The 20,151-nt window shown below is 44.3% G+C and overlaps 1 protein-coding gene across 2 annotated transcripts in view; it reads right to left on the minus strand.

Moving 5' to 3' along the window:
• Positions 1 to 20,151, minus strand: part of GAS7 (growth arrest specific 7) — a 103,411-nt gene that overhangs the window by 30,744 nt on the left and 52,516 nt on the right. For both annotated transcript variants that reach the window (XM_065748622.1, XM_065748624.1), the window contains exons 3-7: positions 17,443 to 17,514; positions 16,313 to 16,398; positions 13,701 to 13,754; positions 4,873 to 4,962; positions 2,091 to 2,206 (exon numbers count right to left, since the gene is read on the minus strand). In XM_065748622.1, the coding sequence (XP_065604694.1) occupies positions 2,091 to 2,206; positions 4,873 to 4,962; positions 13,701 to 13,754; positions 16,313 to 16,398; positions 17,443 to 17,514 (418 nt within the window). The remainder of the gene's footprint in view (positions 1 to 2,090; positions 2,207 to 4,872; positions 4,963 to 13,700; positions 13,755 to 16,312; positions 16,399 to 17,442; positions 17,515 to 20,151) is intronic.

The raw sequence follows: 20,151 nt of genomic DNA on the forward strand, positions 1-20,151 counted from the left end.
TCTATTCATGAATAATACATACAACTGTCTCTTAGACTGTCTTACACCAAAGACATCAGGAACCAAATATGGATGCTAGGCACTCTGCACCTCCTACATCAGGCTGTCTTCATTGCCTATGCTGTACTCTATATACTTGCCACACCCCTGCTGTAATACCTCTCTATTATTTAAAAAAGGCTAAGAGGGAGGAATTATCTATAAGTTTTGCTCAAACTGCCCCACAAATTTCAGTGTCTGTGTCTGTTTTTTGTCTTGTTCATTGCTTCCACTGCAACAAACCGTCAGTACAACAATGCTGTGGCTGCAGAAGTAAAGCAGGAAGACAGTATCAGCTCAGCAGGAAGCCCAAACAGAGAAGCAATAGCTAAGGATAACAGCTCCTTCAACTTCTGCAACTGTCTCCAAGACAGAACATGCATCAACACAATCTGACCTCATCTTGAGATTAATAATTTGTTCCCTATGAGTTGTTCTCATGTTCTGACAGTCAACCATTCATCCTCACGATGACTTATACTGTCTTGGACACATGTCAAGCAATTTCAAATGACAGTAACATTACTCATAACTAATGTCACACCATCTCCTCTACCTGACTGAACTGTGTATCTACCAACTGCATGTTTGATGGTCAGCACACTTACCATGTCAGCAAAGGAATGGACCGTTAATACTATTATGGCATTTTTTGTTATTAACATCTGTCTTTACAGTTTCAGGTTCACTCTAAATATCTGTATGTGTAATATAGCTCATTAACAACCTGAACTCCAAGTAATGTTTTTATACATCTTCTAGTAGTTGTTCCTATGTTGTTCCATGCCAACAAATTAGTAGAATGATTTTGGGTTGGAAGGGACCTTAATAATCATCTAGTTCTATCACCCCTTCCATGGACAGAGACAACTCCCACTAGACCAGGTTGTGTAATGCCCCATCCAACCTAGCTCTGAACACTGAGGAATGGGGCATCCTGTTCCACTGCCTCCTCACACTCACAGTAAAGAATTTCTTCCTGACACCTAATCTAAATTTACTCTTGTATAGTTTAAAACCACTACTCCTTGTCCTACCACTATCCTCTTTGACAAAGAGTACCTTTGCAGCTTTCCTATGCAAGAAGGCCCTGTTTAAGTACTGTAAAGCTGCTGTATCTCCCCAAAGCCTTCTCTTTTCTAAGCTCAATAGCCCCAGCTCTCTCAGACTGTTTTTGTAGGAGGGGTGCTCCAGCCCTCTGATCACCTTCATGGCCTCCTCCGGACCCACTCCAACAGGTCCATGTTGTCCTTATTCTGGGTGCCTCAGACCTAAATACAGTACTGAAAGTAGGGTTTCACGAGAGCAGATTAAAGATGAATCTCTTCCCTCAACCTGCTAGCTATACTTCTTTTGATGCAACCCAGAATACAGTTGGCTTTTTGGCTGAAAGCACATATTGCCAGCTTCTGTTGAGTTTTCCCAGCAACCAAAACCTCTAAGACCTTCTCAGGGCTGCTCTTTATCCATTCATCACCCAGCCTGTATTTGTGCTTGGGACTACCCCATCCAAGGTACATGACCCTGCACTGGGCCTTGTGGAGCTTCAGAAGCTCCACATGGGCCCTCAAGCCTCCCAAGGTCTCTCTGGCAGCATCCCTTCCCTCCAGCATGTCAAGCATACCACTCAGCTTCAAATTGTTGGCAAACTTGCTGAGAGCGCTATCACTGACAAAAATGCTAAATAGCAGTCTTGATACCAACCCCTGAAGAAACACAATATGTTACTAGTGCTTTTATATTTTTCAGAAAAAAAATCCTTTCTGAATATTTCTACTCTGTTTTTCCTACATCCAGATTTTTCCCTCACCTCTGCAGCTTAAAACTTCTTGGTTCCCTCCATCTAAATGAGCATACTGGGCAGTATGACTAAGATAGCTGAGACATGAATGAGAGTTCATGTGGATAGACATTAGAGAATTATTTGATATGCTTCAAGAATTGATACGCTTAGAGTTTATGGTCTGTGATTAATGTATACACGGAATATTCTTACCATAAAAAAATAATACAGTCCAAAACAGTTACTTTGATAGCAAAGTGCCAATTACCTTTCTCGAACGAACTCTGCCATTTCTTTCTGCATTTGTTTCCCTTTAAGTTGCTTTTGAAGAAGAATTTCAAATCCCGACACCGTATTGTTCCCTTGTGAATCCTTCTTATCAGCCTGAAGGGAAAAAGGAATTTCAATCAACTGATATAGGAGAATCAAAGGAAGACAACGCAGTTCCCAGAGCAGACTCCAAGGAGCCTGACCACACAGACGCAGTTTTCGAAGAGCCTTTTGCAGAAAGCACCTCCTGTGATAAAGCTGCTCATCACACCCCCACATCAACCTTTCTCAAAGTAGTGTTCAAACATTCCCTTGTTCCCTCTAATTTCTCCCTTATAAAAGAAGTTGTATAGTTATCTTAAGCTGTTGGGGCAGTACTGCCTTCACCTTTCCTTCACCTTTGCCCTCAGCCTTTCGCACCTGCTAAATCCCCAGGACTAGCTATGGCAATCAAGCACTGAAAACATCCTGCAAAAGAAAAAAATATAAATAAAAAATAAAAAAAAAAGAAGGATCCTGTGGCCATCACAATGGAATTGATGCAGGAAAGCAGAAGACCCTGCTGCAGTCTATAATTAACCATAAAATTCTGTGCTGATCTGTGCACAAAAAAATGTACAGCCAGTCTGTAAAGCAGGGCAAAACAGCAAGTTGTTCAGTAGCTTAACACAATTAATTCCATCGTTTGCTATTTTTTCCTACATCCTTAGAATGAATGCAAGGCCACAACACCAGGCAGCAGAGCGTTACATGCCTGAGATCAGAGGAGTGTAGTTGCATTGAAGAAGGAGAGTGAGACATAGCCAGATCACAGATTATAAGGCTGAATGAGAAGAAATAGAAGATAAACATTTGCAGAAGAAAGACAACCTTCAGTCAAGTTCCACTGAGGGAAAGACATGAACTAAACCAAGCAGTGATCAAACTTAAATGGAAAGAAGCAACTGGGGTGGTGTCTTCTGAAATGCACATAAAAAATACACCTATAAGCAATTTCAGATTTTACTGTTTATTAGGATCAGAAGACTAGAAGAAATGCTACTGTTTTGATAATTTGATCACTGGTAATACAGTATTTTAGCAGCTTACTGCCATTAGTCACTGCCTACTGCACGTGCCTTACACAATACTGAGCACTCTCAAGGGCAAGTGTTGCTGCAGCTACAACTGCAGTCTTCGTTTTAGTGAAACTCTTTTTTTTTCAACTCTTCATAGAATCATAAAATTGTTTGAGTTGGAAGTCACCTTTAAATGTCATCTAGTGCAACTGCCCTGCAGTGAACAGGGACACGTACAGCTAGGTCAGGTTGCTCAGAACCTGGTCCAGCCTAACCTTGAACACCTCCAAGGACTGTGCATTCACCACCTCTCTGGGCAACCTGTGCCAGTGTCTCACCACCCTTGTTGTAAAACTTTTTTTTCCCTTATATCCAATCTAAATCTCCCCTCTTTTAGTTTGAATCCATTTCCCCTTTTCCTATCACAACACATCCTGCTCAAAAGTCTGTCCCCTCTTTGAAGTCCCTCTTTAGGTACTGACAGGCCACCCTCAGGTCTTCTCAACCCTTCTCTTCTCCAGGTTGAACAACCCCAGCTCTCTCAGTTTGTCCTAACAGGAGAGGTGTCCCACCCTTGCGATCGTTTTTGTGGCCCTTCTCTGGACATCTCTCCTGTACTTAGGACTACACACCTGGATGCAGTACTCCAGGTGAGGTCTCACAGCGCAGAGCAGAGGAGCAGGATCACCTCCTTTGACTTGCAGACCATGCTGATTTTGATGCAGCCCAGGATAAAGTTGGTTTTCTGGGCTGTGAGGGCTTGTTGGCTCATATCCAGCTTGCCATTTTCAATAATAGGTAAACGGAAACATGAAATTCATAAAATCTCCATTGTTGAGGTAGCAGCCCATCCTCCCTCCCAGAAAAATAGTTTTCCAGTGGAGCTCCACACTTGAAGTACTGACTCCTGCTATCGTAACAAACCCAAGTTTAATGTGATCTGATCTGATCCTAAAAGTGAAGGAAAGTAGAAGAGGGCACATAGAAAACACTGCTATTGAAGAGCACCCATACTGAATGTCTGTGGTAGTTTATGATTAGTAGGTAGCTCAGTACCACCATGATGTTCTCTTACTCTCCCCTCACAGAAGGGCAGGGAAAGAAAACACAATGAAAAAAGCTCATAAACTAAATCTTTTCTAACATGAGGCAGCTTCCAGTCTCTTCTCACAGAGGTCTCCCCTGCAGCTCACCCCATGCTACCAAAATTTTGTCAGGTAACCCAACACATCTAACCCTTTAAAAGATGAACTTATCATCTGGCCTCCAGATATGAGAGTGAGTTTTGCAGAAAGTCTGTAAATGTGATATATCTAGCTTACTTGTGCACTCCTAGCTGTTGTGCTCTGAAAAACACTGAAATAATGGTTATTAATATCTGTTACCTACCTCTGTATTCCTCTTCTCCTGCACAGCTCTTTTTGCTGAGGAATTTTGAGATGTTAAGTTTGTTCTACATCCCATCCATTTCCTGACAAAACTATGTCCCAACAGCTCACACTGCCTTTCAGGATGCTCTTCTAATAACTGTCCTCATCTCAGACTGATTGGAAGGTTTCCACACAATCTTCACTGGCTTCTTCAGTTTCTCTTGCACTGCTCTAAGACAAATGCAGCTCAGTCCAAATCCTTCTTTACCTTGTACCACAAAGCAAGCTTTTCATTTCTCTTTTTCAGAAGCTCGAGAGCTGCAATACGGCACATGGTTGGCTGCCTACTTACCCAGAAATAATCACAGTAGCTCCACTCTGACGGTTTCAGCAACTGCTGCTCTGGCATTACGTCAGGGTGAGGGAAAGTTACACAGTTTACCTGTAAAAATAAAAAAAGACGGTAGTTAGAAGGTAACGAAATTCAATGAAATTGCTGGTAAGAAAAATGTAAATGAAAAATTATATATACAGACTCAACACTTTGAGTACATGTCATTGAAGAAAAATTGGTTGTTGCATGGAAACAGCAGCTCAGTATTCCCAGAAAGCTCCTCTGAGCCAGAAGTAGTGTCAGCTCAGACGAAAATAAACTACTTGTTTCACATGAGGAATGCTTGCCTGATTCAAAAGTATCATACATCAACATCTTCTAGATCCCTAACAAAGCTGTGGTGAAATACCTGATGTGGGCAAGCCCTGAACACAAGAAAAACCATGAAGTTCTAAGACCACTGAAACCACTACTATTGGCCTATCTAATTAGCAAATGTTGGTTTGCAGGACTACAAAAAAGGTCTTATCAGCATACAGCACTTTAGTCAGTCAGATCTTTTCACATTAAGGTGATGATCATGCAGAAAGAAATGGGAACAAAGTCCTTAAAATCAGCTAGGCTTCAGTGCATGAAAGCCACAAAATTTTTTAAGACAGAGCTCATCGCACAGTCATTAACCAAAGGCACAAAAATGTCCAAGTGCTCATTAAGTTATCACAGAAGAAAATGCAGTCTGATAAAAGCATGGTCTAAGTGAAAGATGTGACAGCTACTCTAGAACGTGCAGTAGAGTAATTCCATGTGCAGCTAAGCCCCTCAAGAGAAGCACCAGCGTGAGTCAGAGACTGCTGTCACTGCATACAGCTCTCATAAAACTCCTGCTGGGCAGGCACACTAAAATCAATCCCTCCCTGCATACTAGCAGGTTCACTGGATGATAAGGGTACCTGTACATTAATCAAAGAATCAACAGAAATCAGGGATGGAAAAGCATCACAACTGTTAACTTTTTCTTAGGGTGAATTACTTAACATTAAAAGGCAACGCAAGGGATTGTGGGCAGGGCTAAGACAGCTGCACATGCAGCCCCTCATGTACCACTGATATGCTGTAAATATGCCATTGGGCTTTTCAGAGGATCAGAAAGGACACAGCACACTGCTGCAAAGTGCTGACACGGGGTAAATCCACCAAGTCAAACTAATGCAGATAAAGTCTTTAGCTGACAACGCTGTTCATGCAAACCCACAGCAACTCTGCTACTGTCTACCTGCCCCAAAGTTTCAGTGGCTGTCCTGTATGCAATCCAACAGGTTTCTTCCTCCTCCTTCTCCAGAAAGATCATTCTTTCTTTACAGATCTTGCCAGCTCTATTTCAAAGCAGGCTCAGGACTTTTCCTTTGCCGTGTCCAGTCATCACCCCTGATAGATCCTTTGTAAGCCACCTCTCTCCTGTCAGTGTTCCTTCCAGCTCCCATCAGAACTTCAGACAGAACCCCTGACAGGATGCAGGTCACCAGCAGCCATTCACTCTGGACCACAGGAACTGGAGAAAACACTCAGTTCCCTCACACTTCCCCATCAGAAGTATCATGCATCAGGAATCACAAAGTCAGCTCAATTCTAAGCTGGAAGGTGCAGCACAGGGCACCTGTGTGATGTCAGACTGACTTCTGTCCCTGAAGTCTCTGCAATTACTCTGAGAAGGAGTTGTACTGAGCAAACCTTCTGCCTCAGCTAAAATTTTCTTCTTCCTTGTCAGCTCAGTCATTTCAGAACAGCACTGTAAGCCTATCACATCCTATTTTAGGGTTAGGTAGGTTGGGTTACTTTCACTTTTCTATTCAGGGACCACTGATCTGAAGGCCTGCAAAGCAGAGCCCACCACCCCCTGGAAACAGCCCAGACACGAGTCCACACTGCAAAGCGGTGTGCTGAGTGGCTTGTGGGCACTGGAAGCTAAGGCAGAAGAGATTGGAGCAACACCCTGCTAGGAGATGGCAGATCCTCTCACCCCACAGGGACGCTTCCAGAGAGATCACTCCAAGGGCCTTAAAATAACAGCCTCAAATCCCAGGCGAGACTGTTGCTTTCAGAAAGCACCCAACAAGCACTAGACAACCCAGGACAACAGCACACCCTGCAGACAACAGGCAGACTGACTGGTTTCACAGATTAACAAATCCCAAGCAACTGCTAGTCACAGACAGCTCTTGCACCTTAGCATGCTCCCCACTGACACAGCCACCTATCATTTCTTAAATGACACACTGCATCATAATTTTGATTTTAAAAAATGTCACCGGTTTGCAGGACAGTCTGACTTGGTACCGTGACAACTGAGGCAGGGCACCCACGGGCCCACACCCCGGGGAAGGGGGAAAGGGAGAAAGGAGGAGATGGGCCTAGGAACAAAACAGCGGCAACAATCTAAGGAGGAAAGATAATTTACTAAATAAAATATCAGAAAGCAAAATAACACGATAAAATATAATTGGAATTGAGGCAAACGAATCAAATAAAATGAGCAAGAGAGAGAGTGTCTGATAAACCGAAGGCCTTACGCTAACGCTGAAGGCGGACGGCTGCAACAAACACCCACTGCCGAGCTCGGTCCTGAAGGGAAGAGAGAGTCCCGTGACCGCAGACAGTTTTTATCTTTCCCTCTGGGCAGAAATACATAAAAATGCAAAGCATCGCAAAGTCCTCTGGGGAATGCAGTTCTTCTCTTCTGAGACAGGTACACCCAGAACTATTGATGATCCACAGAAAGGAAGCATTAATTCTTTAACTCCCAATACACCACATGATGTTATGATTTGGAATATCAATAATACAACAAAAATCATAAAACCATAACAAAAATAAAATGGCCTCCAAACCTAGACACAACAACTTTCCATGTTATTACACAGGCCAACTGCTTGTATTAAACACTGCATGTTATCTGGAGAAACAGGCCTTAGGGACACCAGAAACAATTCATGTCTCCCAGTCAGGAGCATTTGTGAAAGAAGCTGCTGTTTGGATTTCCACCTATCAGGTTATTATAAATCAGGTCTTGAAAAGAATGTCCAGGTGTCCCCTGTATGCTACTGAGCGGACTTAACTGTATCTGCCAAAGCACCAATGCTTTGCATGAAGATAACAATACTTTCAAGGCAGATTTCTAGGGCACGGTATTGTCACACTGGATGAGAATGGAGCAGAGGAGATATATTAACCTCCTAATTGGATTTTTCAACCTTCACCAGATGAATAGGCATGACCACACTGTATGCATCTCAGTACAGACATGAAAGATGGGAGGAAGTACAAAGGCATGTGAGTTGTTGTTCCTTGCAACTCTGAAATTTGCAAAGGGCAAGTGCAATAGAAATTCGTGTTTCTTGCTAAAAATTGCAAGTTTCATAAAAACTAAATTTGTGTCAGCAGGAAGCTACTTATTTAACTTTAAGACCTCCTATTATGTCATTAATAAGCTGAAAAAATAAACAGGGTCACTTGAAATCCCATACTTGGAATGCTAAAGGTGTCTGAATAAGATGCACTGAACATACGACAGCACTTCCACACACGTGGAAGAAAAATAACAAGTAAATATCAACAGGTAGGGCTAATTCACGTGTTTCTCAAAGACCATCATGAGATTAAAAATCTTCTTAATAAATCAAACATTATTCACTTCTGAAAAGTTTGTTCTTGGTTGTATAGAAATGATGCTGAATTGGCTGGAAAAAGTCAGCTGGGTTTAGCTCCATATATAAAAGGAAACATTCTGATGCCAGAATTCAAAGAATACAGTGCAGAAGCTTTTACAATCCTGAAAGACAAGACAAAAAGCTATCTGTGCAGTAAAAAGAGCTTACAGTTTCCTACATAAGAACCAGAGCACAAAAAAATGTGAAACTCTAGAAGTACTACTAAAACAATACAGTTTTCTATGAAGACACATGACTCTTCCTTTCATCTCCCTACATTTCCTCTACTTGAAAAAGAACTGTTGGATTTTAATTTCCAAATATTTCTAAAACCTCTAGGTGTTTCTCAGCAGCACAGGAAACACTGTGTAATTTCTGAACAGGACAAGGCCATGCACAAGTACTATATCATAGAATCACTGAATCACAAGGTTGGAAAAGACCTACAGGATCATCCACAGTCCAACCGTCCTTCTTGAAGAATGACCAGTCTTCCTAGAACCCTTTACTCTCCTAGACAGGGGATCCCTCGTACAATTCTCCTGAACAACATTTAGTGCACCCTCCAGAAATCCAAGGACGCAGTTTTACTGTCTCCTCTCCTGGCTCCACCAAGAATCAAGAACTCTACCATTTCATGGTCCAAGACAGCCCCTGACCTCCACGGATTCCACCAGATCTTCTCTGTTTATGAACAGCAGATCTAGCAGGGCAGCTACCCTGGTAGGCTCTCTCACCAGTCACAGAAGCAAGTTATCTTCCATGCACTCTAGAATTCTCTTAAACTGCTTGTTCTGTGCTGTGTTGTATTCCCAGCAAATGTCAGGGAAGTTGAGGTCCCCCATGAGGACAAGGGCTGGTGATTGCACAACTTCTGCCAGCTGCTTATAGAATACCTCGTATCTCATTTTCCCTACAAATCTGAAATGTTCTTTTTCTTGCTTCTAAAATGAAAGATAGCTGAAAAAATACACTGGTTCACTAGCTTCATCCTGCCAATGGGCTGTTTACTTGATGCTAGATAGAGTCAAAGTCATTTGCACTGGCATCCTGATGTTTAAAAGCCTAGGCATTAAATAGCTTTATCAACCGCATGAAGAGTGATGTCTGCTCCCTACTCAAAGGACCACTGATCTCATTAATCAAGTATCAGACACTGGGTCAAGGCATAAAGTCTAAATTCACACAGCACAAAAACAACAAGTGTGCTAATCTCTTTCCAAAATATACAGAAGGGCCTATTACAGTCATTACTGCCATATGTATATTAAATATACGTTAAAGGACATAACTAATGACAGACTTGCAGAGCTTTAAGAGAAAACAAGGTGTTATGACTCACATTATGTTTGCATGGACTTCACTATGACAGTCTAGATGATCATCAGCCTCACCATAACATTAAGTCTTCAAGTGGACTCTTCACTAATGAAAATAATGGTTGTTGTCAGCTTGCAACAAAGCAACTTAAGTGAAAAGACACCAGCAAGGTGTACTCTAAACATAAGCTAAGCAAAAAGACAAGCAGAAAGCAGCCTCTCCTTGTAGCAGCCATGGAATGCTGGTGGCTTCATAAAACCTGTCTGAGAGGTCTGGGCGCCTGCGGGATTGCCAAGGTCAGAGCCAAGCACACGGAAGCCCTTCAAGTGACAAACATGATGACAACAAAGCCAGGGGGGCAAGGAGCAGACAAGCAACTCTATTCGATATCTTTCTCTGACAAGTCTGTTTTATATCCAATTAAGAAACAGATCAAAAACACTTATGCCTGTGTACTAATCATGAGCAAAAGAAGCTGCAGTCTTCACAGCCAAACATTCCAGCTCATACTTCACAAGTGAATTGGAAGTGATGGCAAAATGAGCTGTTTAATTATTATGTCTGAGATGCAAAAGATATACGGACAAAATGTCACAGGGACATGGGTGAGTTTGCAGGATACGCAGAAGGGCAGCATGCACAAGACACTCAGTTGTGCTCATCGAGCACATTTATTCCACAGACTTCAAAGTCCTCTGCATGCTCTTAAGTGGCTACCAGAAGCCTCTGGTAATCGAGACAATGCCAAGCAACATTAATAAAACAAGAATAATTTGATCAAGGTTTAGATAATCAATTACATATTTATTACATAAAATGCTACATAAGTAAGCAAGCAGATGGGGTGAGCTGTGTTCTGCTGTGTTTGAGTGAAGCAACTACATACTTGCTCTTTTCAAATTATGCACATTCACAGCACCTTAAAAACAACACAACTTTGCCACCTTGCTTAACAATTGTATTTGCTTTACAATCTCTATTAATACCTGAACACAAAAACTACAACAGTCAACTCTGCAAAGAACACCTTTCAAATGGGGCTGTTTGGACAAAACAGACAAACTGGGAGGATGGCTGACACCTCTGAAAAGCTTAGCACAAAAGACTTGGGCAGCTTTAACTCTACCCAGGCCTGGAAGCCCAGGAATGCCTAGGCTGTTGTCTAGGTAACTTCAACATCACAAATCTGCACCTGGTGCACTGTCAGTGATGTCACAGCTGCACTGCAACAGGAAGGGAGAAAATCCAACTGAAGCTCTGAATCTTAACAAAGAAAACTCATCCACTTCGTATTTCTAATGCTAGGATCTGCCAGAAGTGTTTAGGAAGCTTTTTATTCATCTATCTGTAGAAATGTCTAGAGACAATTTGCTCAGTGTGCACCAAAGCAGTGGATTTCTGATAGTTTCTGCCATGCTGTCACAACCCTGGGGCAGAAGAGAGAACACTGCTGAATGGGCAGCCTTGCACTGCATTGATTTCTTTTTGTCAGATGCAAAGCGTGAGAGCACAAAACGTTAAGCTACTGAATGCAGGCTGCCCCCTCTTCCCATATGCAGCACATGTTCATTTAGGTGTCCAACATAAGCAATATAAATGCCATCATTTTCCATGTTGTATCTTACCTTCATTAAGCACTAAAACATTCTATACAAAGAAATCCACACTCAGAAATCACTGTATCAGTCACGCTCTGAAGGTTTCTTTCTCTTCAAATGAAATACCATTTTATTCTCCCTTGTATAAAATATCACACTGCACCTTTTCTCACCAACTGCTTCAGCTTCCACAGATAAAACTGCTGTCCAGAGGGACATCTCTTCAGAAATCAGACAGCAAACCATCCATGCTATAACCGGTAACTGCACCTTCAAACTCACTGCAAAATCAATGTGGACCACAGTCCTGCACTTCTGCTTCCTTATGAGCAACAAAAATTTGTGCCAATGGCAGATTTGTAACAGCCTATGATATAACCCATCAGGGTTTCCTTTTCAGGGAAAACAGACTCCTAGTGCTGCTAACACTCATTTACTGAAAACAACTTCTTCCTGTGGGACACATACTCCAGCTCACACCTGCCTTCAGGATTTTCAGAAGAAATAGTAAGTTCACACTCTTTGGATGTAGAGAATGCACTTCCATTCCTATGAAGACAGTAACAAGTAGTCCCATTCCCCTGCAGAAAGCAGTGAAACAGACTGCTGGGCTGTGGCTGCTGACTAGGGGTCACGACCCAAACTTTGCAGCTTACCTATTACTGGCTTTCTGTTTGAGTGGAGGTCTGCCAGACTGAAAGCTCTAAAATTAATGACAAAACTCTGCTTTGCAAGACGTTCTGCTTGAGCACTGCTGCAGCCCAAGGAAAGCCATTCAATAGCAAGCTAAGAACATGCCCTGCAGCCCTGTTAACCAGAGCATCCCAATGCCAGCTGAAGAAGCACTGAACAAATGAAACCACTGGGAGGGTGGAGCAGTGTGCTGAGAGGGAATTCACATTGCTTTACAGTTTCACACTCCATCTGAGAACGTTATTTTTCATAATGCTTCCTTGTCACAGGCAGTGGCTTGAAGGAAGCGGCTGTTAAATTAGCTTGGCTTGGCCTGTCTGACGCACTGTGCTTGAAAGCTCTGTATTTCTGTTGGAGAAAGGCACAAAGTGACCCTTGCATAACACACAACACTTCACAACTTTGCATATGCTACCAGACAGTACACAGGTCAGCAAATATGACATGGAAAAGCATTCCCAATTAACAGCCTGAGTTCTTACCTGGTACGAAGTGAGTCTTTCACAAACACAGGTGCGCTTGCCTACATGCTGCTCTATGCAGCATGCTCAGACCATGTCTGCACCCCCTGGGCTACCCAGACAACCTGCTGCCATCCTGCCCCACACCCAGACAGGGAGCAGTGTAGGTAGAGCATACACCTTTATTCCTTCTACAACTGCAATTTGTCTATCTTATTTATTTCCTTTTCAATAGATCACAGCATGCCCAGTCACTTCCATTAATTTATTTTGATTTCCTTCCCAATTTCGAACACTGGCCCTGTACTAAGGAGTCCAGAATTGTAAGCTGTGTTCCAGATGAGATAACCAGTCTTGTGGAATTTGACAGTGTTTGTAAACTTGACGCTGCGAATACCTCAACTGAATCAGCTATATATTATTCAAAGCAAATATAATAATCTCTTTATACTTGTACCTAAAATCTCTGCCTTTATCAGAAATCTTCAACTGGACACTGTGGCACAGAAAAAACATCTTTTGATGTCTCTTTGAGGAGAAGACAAAAGTTGCTCTGGTAGGGCAGTGACCCCCATCGTTAATCTGTTTCTCACCCTTTGCTGCTTCTCTGAGTGTCCTGGCGGACAAGGGCCGGGCAGCGAGTCACAGAGGAGCGCGTTCCGTCAGGGCTCACAGCCAGCAGCTCCCTTTTCGCGTACTTCCTCACCTCCTGCTCATCCCAGAACCCCAGAATCAAAGGGAGAAATCAGACAGGAACTGCACTGAGAACCCCGCGGGGGACGGCCAGCACAGAACGTACCGAGCCGAAAGGACCCCGCCAAGATCAGCGAGCCTGTCTCGGGGATGGAGTTCCATCCTTCGCAATGGAGATTCGGAAGCCTTTATGGGCCCCCGAAGTAGTGTTTAAACAGAGCAAAATTACTCCCACCGGAGTCAGCTCTCGTAACGCGGCGCTCATTCCCGCACCGCTCCGTCTTGCGCGGCCACCGCGCCCGGCACCGCTCACCAACCCAAACCCCCGCCCCACCCGCTGCGCCGCCCTCCAGGGAGCGCCGCACGGCCAGACTCACCGTCAGGCTGCTCTCCTTGCTCTGCCTCCGCAGCGCCGCCGGCGACCCCGGGGTCTGTGGAGAGAAAAGGATGGCATCGTCAAGAGCGCGCTCGGAACCCAGCATGGCGGGCACAGGCCGTGCCGGGGCTAAGCGGACGCCATGGCCCATCGGCGCGGGGAGGGGCAGGAGGCGGTGTCGCCGGCGGTGAGGACCGCGCCCCCCCGCCGCTCCCTGCGAGGGCGGACAGCAGGGCTGCCAAGGCCTGCGCTGCACCAGCATTGGTCCCACAGCTCCGTGCTGTGCCCGGCGGCTGCGAGTGACCCGGGGCGGTCTGGAGTGAGCGCTTCTGAGTCATCCGGGGCTTTGCTGCAGCCCCTGAGCAGGCTTCAGCTGCTGTTCTGCCGTTCTGTTTGCGACCATTCATCGGAGTGGGCAGCATGTCACTGCTATCTAGAAAGCTGTAATCAAGGCCTGGTCCTGCGCCCGGCACGGCACGGCGCTGCTCTGAGTTTCGTTGTAGCTGTTTCCTCTTGACCTGTTCCCAGGAACTGCGGCTGAGCTTTCCCCAGCATCTGCCTGCATGATGGCTGCTGCCACCTGGTCCTGGAGCACACCTGGATGTGGCTGTCCCACAGAATAATGCTGTGCTGCTGGGAGCAGGTGCAGAGGTAGTCAGGACACAGCAGCCCACACATGGGGACTGGAGTGTGCCCAGCTGAACCAGAATCTGGGGTGTGGAGAACAGCTCTACAAAAAAAAAAAAAAACAAAAAAAAAAAAAACCCTCCTGCAACGAGCAGCACATGGCAGACGTTTTCCTTACTAAGGACTCTTCTGCAAAAGCATCGACAGCTCCTAAGAAAAGCTGGGTCCCACGTGGGCGTGGAAACAGGCTGCTCTCAGAAATAATGGCAGCAGTACCTCGTTGCAGATCCAGCACAGGTTTGAGGCATGAATGAAGCCAGGACTTGAGTTTGGGAAAACTGGTGATTAAAGAGGAATGGGAAGAATGTATGATGGAGGCTGTTGAAGTGAATGAAGGAAGCAATGAACAAGACTTCTGTGAGCTGGGTTGCTGAGTCAGCTCAGCAGAGCTGAGAAGGGCATGGAAATGGACCCTAAAGGTATCTCTAAAGTGAATTTGTGCAAATTGAGTGTAAAAGGTTTACCTGAATCAGACTCAGCACCATAAAAACAAAAGATTAGAAATAAAGTTCTAGGGAAGTCAGTTAATCTGACTTGCTGGTATACAAAGTAGATACCTTCAAAAAATGGGATTTGTTGCACAGGGATTTAAATTGCTTGTTTTAAAGGAACTCAGATCCTGCAAGTTGAAGTGGGTTCTTTGAAGGAGATGAGGAAGGTGGGTGAACTGAGGTGTCCACCAATGGCTACAGAGGTTTTTAAAATGGTTTTGAGTTTCTGCTGGTGCCTATATGCTCTGCCTCCAGCCTGTGAAAGCTGCTCAGAGAGGAAACAGTGCAAGTTAGTTAAATGAGAGATGTTGGTCAGATGGATGTGGAGCCTGAAATGACAGACTGTGTTGCAGGAAATGCCATGAACCTGTAGGGAAAGGAACCCAGAAATACAGGCTCAACTGAAAGAACACTGCTGGTACAATGCACAGTACTGAGGGGCAGTGCCCAGAAGTGGTAAGAGACGGTATCTAAAAGCAAAGTGAAACAATAGGCAGACAACACCAAATTTAGACCAAGAAATAGGACTTCAGAGGAACACTGAGTCAATGCAGTTCAGCATGGTAACTGCACATTAAATACAAATTTTATATGGAGTGTTCAAATAGCTGCTGTGCAAAATAACCTAGCTACTGATAGAGAAATGAAAAAGAACCAAAGTCCTGAGCCCTTTTTCCCAGCGAGCAGTTGGGGAAGCTCAACTCACCAGGAGTACAACCCAGAAACACTGCTCAGCTGTTGCTGTTTTGGCAGGGAACAAAGAATCTCATGGGAGAATCTAGACGAGGGCCCTGATCTGCATTCACAGATCTGCAGGGAAGACTTTCCTGTAGACAAAAGGTGGTGCAATCAACAGTGCAGAATTACTGAGTGAAAATTTAGACAAATGGATGAGGGAGACTATCATTGAGTCAGCATCTTGAACACTATCCCGAGGTGATGATGGGTGCGGCACAGGCTGTGAGAGGCACAGAGGAGGGCCTGTGAAAGGACACGCTGACACAGATGAAGTAATTCAGAAAACAGCTTTGCTCAAATTCTTTGTGAATAATGTCTTTGGGAGGAAAGGCTGCAAGAAAATACAGTAAGAATGAGGTATGGGTGGATGTTCATGTCTAGAGAGGACTGCTAGAGACAAGCTTGGAGTTCAGACTGAAATGGTAGGACATTTTGCAGGGTTGTTAATGGTGACTAAAGTGGCCTCCAGGAATTTTCAGAAAGAAGTTATGGGACAAAAAAGCTAAAAGTATTTTGGTATTTTGTATTGTTTTACCAGAAGAATACAAAGAATGACTTTTCTAAATGCAATGAATCTGATTGATGTGATAGTTTCTTAAAGAAAATGCCTCTCGACATCCTGCTTTAGCAAGCTACTTAAGCAGACATCTACTTATGTCTGGATAGCACTGCTTGGGCTTCATTCCCCAGAACTTACCTGAGGGTCCCCACTTGCTTTTCGGAGATTCATGTGAGCAGAGTCTAGTTGGTGTACTGGGGTCCCAGAAGTGTGGTAGCCATTCACTGTCAGGACACATTGTAAGAAATGAGCAGACTTGCCACATGTTACAGATTTATAATTACACATTTTAAAATCAAGTCACGTAATTGAATATCAGTGTATGTACTCTACTGAAATTCAGCCCATGGGCCCATTCTGCCCTCAGCATTTTGCAGCAAGCTTGTATCAGCAGTTATGAAAGGAGTGAGTGAGCTGTAAGAGTCAAAAACTGAGGCCCCAAAATGCCAAACAGTTCATGCAGCCCATAGTTTGGTAAAATGATGTGCCTGAAGGAGCAGGGTATGTAAAAAGCAGGGGTTTAATGGAAATGGCCTGTTGATGGCAAGAAAGCATGCCTTGTAGCATGTACACAGCTGTAGGGCTTTATGTTTGGAAAATAATGAGCAAACAATAATGCTCAAAGTAGGATTAAAAGTAGATACACAGCTATGTTGCATATCCTGTGGTCACAACAAAATACAGAGTGTTCACGCATACTTCCCACTCAGCTCAGTCAATAAAGACCCGCATCAGTTTCACAAAAAAAAATGGCTGAAGACATTCTCTAGACTGCATTGTTTACAATCAGTTGTTAGAACTGGCCTTTTTATTCTAGTGCAATTTCTACAGCTTTTTAGCTGATTCTGCTTAGTGATTCCCCCAGAAGCAAACTGGACAGCCTTGCAGCTACCATGTTAACACAATCCTCATGCCCGTGTGCTGTGCAGGGTGCAGCTGCAGGCAGCCCACATTCCCTGCACCTGCTGCTCCCATGGCTGCAGGAAGCAGGAGGCAGATGTGCTTCCCAGACCTGGCAGCCCGTGTCAGCCTCTGTGTTCCAGGACGACCACCTTAGCCTGAGCAGGTACATGGGGCATGCCAACTGTTTGGAAACAGAGAGTGGTGGGATGGACTGGAATGAAGAGCCCCAACCACATTTACTCTGCTGTACGACTGTGTACATGAAATACAAATCCCATCTAAACACAGCATTATTGTTTGATTTGCTGACTGGTAGAGAAGGCAGTTCACCCAATGCAGCACTCAGGAATGGCAACACAGAGTACCTGCTGGGCTCTGCTTTGTCACAGGGCTCTTTGGGGTCCCAGGCACACTGCTTGGCCGCTCCCAGGTTGTCTCTGTTGGAAGGAAACAGCAGTGTAAGGGTGACTGAGTCCAAAAGCATCATGTGCCTGTGACACACAAACAGCTCCAACACTCTTTCTGCTCCAAGGCTGCACCCCATGAGGAGGTGTCTGTGCCACCTCGTGCTCCTCATCTCCTCTCTTATCCCTCTGCCTTCCCTTCCCAGACTCATTCCACAGCAACTAGCAACAGCATCATGGTTTCCTCCAGTGCAGGTCTTCCTCAGGGGCACTTGAGGAAAGCAGGGCCACAGCTGCATGTGGAAGTCCCTCCATGTGGAACATAGCTGTGACTCAAAAGATGTAGTTTCAGTGACAGGAATACAGACTACAGCACATTTTTCCCGCTTCAAAGAAGGCTGTTGCCCTAGCAAATTCTACTTGAGTCCCTTAACAAATGCATGTAACACCACTTTTGATATTCAAAAGACTGCTGCTGCTCTTTCCCTCATTTCTCCTCTAGTTTACTCATTTTGCTCATTTTCTTAGCAAACAGAAAATCATCATTGGTCACATGCTAAACACAGAGGATTTTATTGAAAAACGTCATTGAAGTTGCAAATGGCAGATAGTGGAATTAGAACAGAAACTTCTCTAAAAGAGCAGCTATAAAGCTCAAGCCAGCATTCCTATAGAACAAATATGTTGGCATCAAACAAAAATAAATACTGTTGTCTGCCAGGCAATATCAACTAAACAAATAAGCAAGTCAAAGTATCAACCTCTTCATTTCAAACTGTGATTCCCAAAACCCATCTAGGAGCCATCTAACATAAACTGAAAAAAAAAAAGCCTGAAATCCTGCATCTCTCTCAATATTTTGAATGTGAGTTGGCAGATGACAACAGGCCTTCATTTTGGATATCAGGAAGAGGATACCAGATATGATAAAGCTGGAGGACTGCTATCCACTCTTGGTCATTCAATCTGGGTCACATGAGGTTGTGACTAGGAAATAAAAAAATATAAAAAAAAATCATAAAAGACTTTACAGCACTTGGGATGGAAAAATAGCACTGGCGGACAAAGGAGGGGAAGCTGATGTTGTCTACCTGGACTTGTGCAAGGCCTCTAACATGGTCATAGAATCATAGAATGGTTTGGGTTGGAAAGGACCTTCAAGATCATCTGGTTCCAACCTCCCTGCAGGGGCACCTCCCACTGGACCAGGTTGCTCAAAGCCCCATTCAGCCTGTAGTCCCATCCAGATACAGTCTCACAATGTATCTTTAAATAGGAGAGCTATGAATTTGAAGGCTGGACTATAAGGTGGGTAAAGAATTGGTGGGATGGTCATAACCAGAAGTTTGTTATCAATGGCTTTATGTTGAGGAGGAAACTGGCAATGAGTGGTGTCTCTCAGGGGTCTGTTTTAGGACTAGTGCTCTTCAGTATCTTTATTAACATTGACTGACAGTGGAATCGAGTGTACACACAATGAGTTTGCTGATGACACCAAGCCGAGTGGTGCAGTTGACACAACAGAAGGGATGCCATCCAGAGGGACTTGGGCAGTCTCAAAAAGTGGGCACACTAGAACCTAATGAGGTTTAACAAGGCCGAGTGCATGGTGTTGCACCTGGTTCAAAGCAGTCTCAGATATAAGTGCAGACAGGGATAAGAACTCACTGAGAGCAGCTCTGCTGAGGACTTGGGGGTCCTGACAGCTGAAAAGCTGGACATAAGACAGCGATGTGCACTTGCAGCCCAGAGGGCCACCAGTATCCTGGACTGCATCAACAGAGGGGTGGCAGCATGAAGAGGGAGGTGACTGTCCATCTCTGCTCTGCCCTTATGAGGGCCCATCTGGAGTACTGTGTCTAAGCCTTGACCCTCAGTACACTGGAGAGGGTCCAGAGGAGGGCCACAAAGATGACTTGAAGGGCTGAAGTACCTCTCCTATGAAGAAAGGTTGAGGCAGTTGGGTTTGCTTAGTTTGGAAAATAAAAAGCTCTGGTGAGACTTCACTGCAGCCTTCCAGTACTTGAGTGGAGCATAGAAGCAGGAGGGAGACTGACTTTTTACACTATGTGATAGTGATTGGACAAGGAGGAATGGCTTTAAGCTGAAAGAGGGGATATTTAGGTTAGATGTTAGAAAGAAGTTTTTTACTCAGTGTGGTGAGGCACTGGCACAGGATGCTCAGAGAGGTTGTGGGCGCTCTATCTCTGGAGGAATCCAAGGCTGGGTTGGATGGGATCCTGGGCAGCCTTATCTGGTGGTTAAAAACCCTATCCCATGACAGGGGTGTTGGAATAACATGATCTTTAAGGTCCCCTCCGTTCTAAGCCATTCTATGATTCTTGGGTACGAGAGGCTAAGAGAATTGAGAAAGCACTGTTTTATCTCTTTTCATATACACATTCATGCACATACATACAGACAAACATTTACTTAAGTGCTGCTTCAGGCTCCTCATTTCAGAGAAAGGGGTCTCAAATTCCTCATTTCAGGAACTGCAGAGCCCAGAAGGGGGAAGGTGCTATACCCTCAAACCTATGGTGCTCACATCCCCAGAGATACACACTCTGCTGCTTGCTCTGCCCCTCTCTTCTTATTTTGCCTGCAAATCAAAATATTTTGACTATTTTTTTCTCTTGCAAATGCAAAGCCTAGTGAACTGGAAGCTTT

This window comes from Cyrtonyx montezumae, unplaced genomic scaffold, assembly GCF_038088225.1.
Source record: "Cyrtonyx montezumae isolate F1298 unplaced genomic scaffold, pur_monq_1.0 scaffold_50, whole genome shotgun sequence".
Lineage (NCBI taxonomy): Eukaryota > Metazoa > Chordata > Aves > Galliformes > Odontophoridae > Cyrtonyx > Cyrtonyx montezumae.